We start from the raw sequence: 5694 nt of genomic DNA on the forward strand, positions 1-5694 counted from the left end.
TTGATAGACTGGGATGCAGAGCAGTGAGCCGGCTCCCCGGCTCTCATGGCCAGTTAGGAGCAGACTGAAGGGAAGGGCTGGGCCATGACCCACGCTGTTTGGGCAGAGGGCTCTCATGGGACCTGGAGGAGGTGATGGGCAAGGTGGGGTGAGCTCCGCCTGCACCACAGGGAGCAGCCGTGCCCCTTCTGATCCATTTTTATGAACTGGGAGCACAAGGGGCCTTGGAGAGGCTGCACGGAATCTTTTTGACTCCCTGGGTCCTGAGCCCCATTGCCCCTTCTCAGAGTCTCACATGCATGTTCGTCTGTTTCTCTGCCCCCGCTCAGGCTCAGGGCCCCTCTTACCCTGGATGAATGGTGGCCGCCCCATCTCCTGTCCCATCCAGCTCCTCTTCTTTCATCCATAGGTACTGACCCCGGGTCTAGAGATGGGCGCTGCAGACCCCAGGAGTCAGGCACCATTCTGGGTGGTGTGCATGTTCCCGGGAAAGGGGTCTCTAGCTTTCAATAGATTCTTGAAGGGGTCCTTGACCCCAGAAAGGTTAAGGGCTACTCAGTCTAGTCTGTTATACACATCACTGTGTTTTACTCTTTATTTTAAATGGATTGGTATTACTTATGTACCACCCTTTTGTGAAAGTTATGTAAGACTGCTTTGTGAACATTCCTACAACACAGTAAAATGCGGTTTTTTTTTTTTTAAAGATTTTATTTATTTATTTGAGAGAGAGAGAGAATGAGAGACAGCATGAGAGGGAAGAGGGCAGAGAGGGAAGCAGACCCCCCGCCGAGCAGGGAGCCCGATGTGGGACTCGATCCCAGGAGTCCAGGATCATGACCCGAGCCGAAGGCAGTCGCTTAACCAACTGAGCCACCCAGGCGCCCTAAAATGCGGTTTTTTAAAAAGTGGATATGGAGGGGCGCCTGGCTGGCTCAGTTGGAGGTGCGTACGACTCTTGATCTCAGGGTCCTGAGTTCGAGCCCCACATTGGGTGTAGAGATTACTGAAAAATAAAGTATTAAAAAAATAAACAGTGGATTTGGAATTCAGAACAGAGGGAAGACAAAGGCAGGGCTGGTAAGAGGAAGCCAGCTTGAGAAGGAGGCAGCTCTTAGCAGGATGTGAGGCCAGCTCCGCCCTGGAGTTCAGGCTCGGGCCTGGGGCTCGTAAACGCTCGGCTGCAGAGCAGGTTTGCCCTGGGCTCAACTTCACCTTCTGAGTGACGTTCAGTCCGGAGGCTGTCCTGACTAAAGACACCCACGGCCCTGCCGTCCCCTTCGCCCGCTTTTCCAGCACTTTCCCCCCACCCTCCCTGTACTTCCGGGCCACATCCTCTGGCTTTGTCCCCTGCGTGGTTCCTGCTGTTTTCTCCCCTGGAGCACCTTCCCCCTCCCACCTGGCAAGTCCTGCCATCCTGTCCCATCCCGACGGGACTCGGGCCCAGAGTGAAGAGTGCGGTGTTCACCAACCACTTCCAGCTCTGCAGCCTGGGCGAGCAGCGCAGCCTGGCTGTGCCTCAGTTTCTTCCTCGGTAACATGAGATGGCAGTGCCCACCCTTGGGGGCTTGTGAGGCTGGTGTCTGGAGGATCTGGTTCAGCATCTGTCTTAACGTGAGCCAGGGGGCCCTGCACGGCCTTTGTGGCAGTCACCCCAGCTCTGTGTCCCCAGGCCACTGCACCCAGCTGGTCACGGATGCTGTCACCTCATCTGGAACCGGCCTTAAGAGCCAGCGTTGTTGAGCGTGTCCAAGGACGGCTGCCTGGTGCTAGACCGCTGAGCCCTCGCGTGCCGGGCCTCCCGGCCTCGTCTCAGCAGGGGTGGCCTCCGGTGGGGCGGCCTCCGGGCCCTGCAGCCCTGTCTGGCTCCATGGTCTCCCCTGACACCGTGCCGGGCTCTGGTGTGACGCGGGGTAGAGCTCAGGGCCCAGCATGGCTGCTCGCCAGCGTGTGCACCTGGGCCTCCGTCCCTTCACCCCGCATGCTGTGTTGTGGTCGTGGTCATTGGTAAAGTGCCCCCCAGGGGCTGTTGTGAGGATCAGAAGGGGGGAGCGGGATCGCTGGGCTCAGTTCAGCCGTGGGGACGGCTGCTCTCAGGAAGCCTGCCTTCCCCCGACACCGACAGCGAGCCCAGACCCAGAGGAAAGGGCACATGGTGTCCGCAGTGGCCCGGGAAGCTCACTTAGGGGTCCCTGGAGGAAGGGAGCCCCGAAGGCCCGCAGGGAATCGCCGGGTGCGCTCCCAGAGCGGCGCACCTTCCGCCGCCGTCTCCCCCACGCCCGGCCCTCCAGAGCAGCCGGCTTCCTCCCAACAGTGGCAGCAGAAGGTGGGGGTGACGTGAGCCCCGCTTCTGTCCCACTGCCCCTGACCCGTGCCCGCTTTTTTGCAGAGCTCCACGGAGGGGTCGGCCATCAAGGACCACGTGCTGAAGCACACGCTGCCGCTGGTGGGTCACCGCAAGACCTCCAACGACGCCCGGCGGTACGCGCGGCGCCCTCTGGTGGTCGTCTACTACAGCGTGGACTTCGGCTTCGACTACCGAGCTGGTGAGAGCCCCCCGGGCCCGGCTGCGGCTGGGGCTCTGGCGTTTAGGAGTCCTGCCCCAGCCCCTTGCAGGCCGGTGGCCAGGGTGGGCTGTGTGTTTACGGCTTCAAGGTAGCTTGCCTTCCGTGGTGCTCCGTCGCTAACCTTCGTCCTTCCTCTTCTAGCACCAGGGGAGCTTGGTGCAGAGTCCAGAGCCCCCTCAGAGAGGGGGCCGCCAAAGCCTGGAGGCTTTCAGAGGCTGCAGAGCTGGGACCAGGCCAGCCCCGGACCCTCAGGCGGGCAGGGGCTTCTGTCACTGGGCTTTTGAGCCGGGCCCACCTGCTCACAAAGGTGGCTTTTCAGAACGGCTTCTCTCCCAAGTTAGGCGCGAGCTTGGTCAGAGAATCCGAGCCACAGACTCTTCTTGATCTCTGCGGCTCGGCTCACAGTGCTCGCTCCCATTTCAGCCACCCAGTTTTGGCGGAGCAAAGTCCTGGAGGTGGCCAAGGACTTCCCCGAGTACACCTTCGCCGTGGCTGACGAGGACGACTTCGCCACGGAGGTGAAGGACCTGGGGCTCAGTGAGAGCGGTGAGGACGTCAATGCCGCCATCCTGGATGAGGGCGGGCGGAAGTTCGCCATGGAGCCTGACGACTTTGACTCTGACACCCTCCGGGAGTTTGTCAGAGCTTTCAAAAAAGGTGAGCCTTGGTCGCACCCCCTCGGCGCCTGGTCATTCTTCCCCTGGGCAGGCAGGGGGGCACCCGGTGCTCCAACCCCGTCTCCCCCACTCACTTATTCTGCTGAGCCTGGCCCTGTGTTTCCTCTCCTATGGCTGAGGGATGGGGGAACGGACGTGGAAGGTCTCCGTTCTTTTGCTTGCTTTCTTTTCTTTTTGTAATTTAAAAAAAAAAAGGCAGGTATCTTGGAAATTTCAAGAAGGCTTATTTTATTTATTTTTAAATATTTATTTGAGAGAGAGCCAGCAGATGAGCTGGGGGTTGGGGGGAGAGGCAGAGGGAGAGGGAGAAGCAGACTCCCCGTTGAGCGGGGAGCCCGACGTGGGGCTCGATCCCAGGACCCTGAGACCATTGACCTGAGCTGAAGGCAGGCACTTAATCGAGTGCGCCACCCAGGAGCCCCAAGAAGCCTTGTTTTAAAAATACTTAAAACAGGCTTTTGGACCTAGAAATAAGTTTTGTATACATGGAAAACTTGTTTTGAGGCATTAGAGTATCTTTATTGATCTGGTTGAGCACAGTGGCCCAGTTTCGTGGCACAGGCCGAGTCGTGGGCAGAGCTTGTCCCGCCACCCGCCGTCTTCTTGGTGCTTCTGCCCACCGAGGCTTCCCGGCCCTGGCCACCAGCTCTCCCAGCAGCCCCTTTGCACCGGGTGGCACCTCTCCTGGGACAGCCTCACTGGATGGGACCCGGAGGCCCATCAGGCCTGGGGTGGGACCATCAGCATCCTCTCTGGCCTCTGCAGGGACTAGGGAGGTAGAAGGGGTGAGGAGACTAGAGAAATCAGGGGGTCAGTGGGGAGGCAAGGCCCCACCTGGCCCTGGCACGTGTGACTTGCCCGTCCCCCTGCATGTCAGGCCTGGCCTCGCTGCCTGGTCCTGTCCGAGCCCCCCAGAGCCCAGGGCCTTCTCAGCACTCACACCGCTCCCCTGCTTGCTTTCCTCGGCAGGAAAACTGAAGCCGGTTGTCAAATCCCAGCCGGTGCCCAAGAACAACAAGGGGCCTGTCAAGGTCGTGGTGGGGAAGACTTTTGACTCCATTGTGATGGACCCCAAGAAGGACGTCCTCATCGAATTCTACGCACCCTGGTGCGGGCACTGCAAGCAGCTGGAGCCCGAGTATACCGCCCTCGGCAAGAAGTACAAGAACCACAAGAACCTGGTCATCGCCAAGATGGACGCCACTGCCAATGACGTCACCAGCGACCGCTACAAAGTTGAGGGGTTCCCTACCATCTACTTCGCCCCCAGTGGGGACAAAAAGAACCCAATTAAATTTGAGGACGGAAGCAGAGATCTGGAACATCTGAGCAAATTTGTAGAAGAACATGCCACAAAACTGAGCAGGACCAGGGAAGACCTTTGAAGGCCTCGCGTGAGGTCTGTGGTGGGCGGGAGGGACCAGACGCTGGAGCCCCCAGCAGCCGGTGTCCAGAGCCCCCAGCGAGCCGTGCACCTGGCGGGTCAGCGCAAGGGCAGGATCTCTTTGGTTTTTTAATTTTTTTTTTTATACTCTGGGGTTTCACCTCATGTTCTGAATACTGAATAGGTAAGAATGACTCCGTAGATTAGTCCAGATTTTTACAGAGGATACATCTATTTTTACCATTATTTGGGGTGTGATTTTTTTTTAACCTTCCATTTTCTTTAATAATGTATTTCTTCAAAACATAAGTTGAATTTCTTCTGTGTGAATGTTTTTTTCTTTTAATTTAAAATTTAAGAAAACATTTGCCAAATCACATTGATTTTTTTTTTTTTTTGGCCTTTTATTTTACCATTGTCGGAGGACTTACTCGCTGGAGAAGATTTGACTGTCCATGTGCTTTAGTTTGCATTTCTTCCTGTACGGCACAAGGAACTGTCACCGAGCACTCTGCCAAGGATGACATTTCAGCCCGAACTCTGGGCCGCCACCCAGTCCTGAGAGAGGCAGCGTCTCTGCGCAGGACTGGGCGTCGCTGTGCCTTCTCCTTTCAAGCCAAGGACCGCGGGGCGAGGAGCGGCTCCCAGGTCCCCCAAACCCCGAGCCAGGTTCCAAGGCTCAGCCTTGGGCCAAGAGAGGCCCCTCACCTGGGATAGGCAGCCCCACCTCTTCGGAATCAGTAGTGCCTGAGGAGGGGTGACCTAGGGCACAGGTGGATGCTTTAGGGTGACGGAAGAGATAGGGTAGGCTGTCGTGATGGAATAAAACAATTACTGAAAATTAAGCTCCATAACTGTTAGAGAACATCTCCATCCTGGAGCCTTGGCTGAGTTGAGGACCTGGGCTTGGCGGGGAGGGCTGGCGGTCCTGTGGGTGCACGTTGCCTCAGACACCTGACCATCCAGGGGATGGGCTGTCCTCCTGACCAAGAGGGAGGGCATCGGAGGTCTCTGCTCCTGGTGTGTGGAGGTGAGCGGTGGCACAGTCCGGCGGGCTGCGGCAGGG

The 5694-nt window shown here is 57.7% G+C and overlaps 1 protein-coding gene across 1 annotated transcript in view; it reads left to right on the forward strand.

Annotated features, from left to right (window-relative positions):
* The window catches only part of PDIA4 (protein disulfide isomerase family A member 4), a 22153-nt gene extending 16680 nt beyond the window's left edge, over window positions 1-5473 (forward strand). Inside the window, exons 8-10 of the mRNA XM_006730889.3 lie at window positions 2390-2546; window positions 2991-3224; window positions 4214-5473. Coding sequence (XP_006730952.2) covers window positions 2390-2546; window positions 2991-3224; window positions 4214-4629 — 807 coding nt within the window. The 3' untranslated portion in view covers window positions 4630-5473. The remainder of the gene's footprint in view (window positions 1-2389; window positions 2547-2990; window positions 3225-4213) is intronic.
* The last annotated feature ends 221 nt before the right edge of the window (window positions 5474-5694 follow it).

Source organism: Leptonychotes weddellii, chromosome 12, assembly GCF_054177405.1.
Source record: "Leptonychotes weddellii isolate Sample4059 chromosome 12, ASM5417740v2, whole genome shotgun sequence".
In the NCBI taxonomy this organism is placed as follows: domain Eukaryota; kingdom Metazoa; phylum Chordata; class Mammalia; order Carnivora; family Phocidae; genus Leptonychotes; species Leptonychotes weddellii.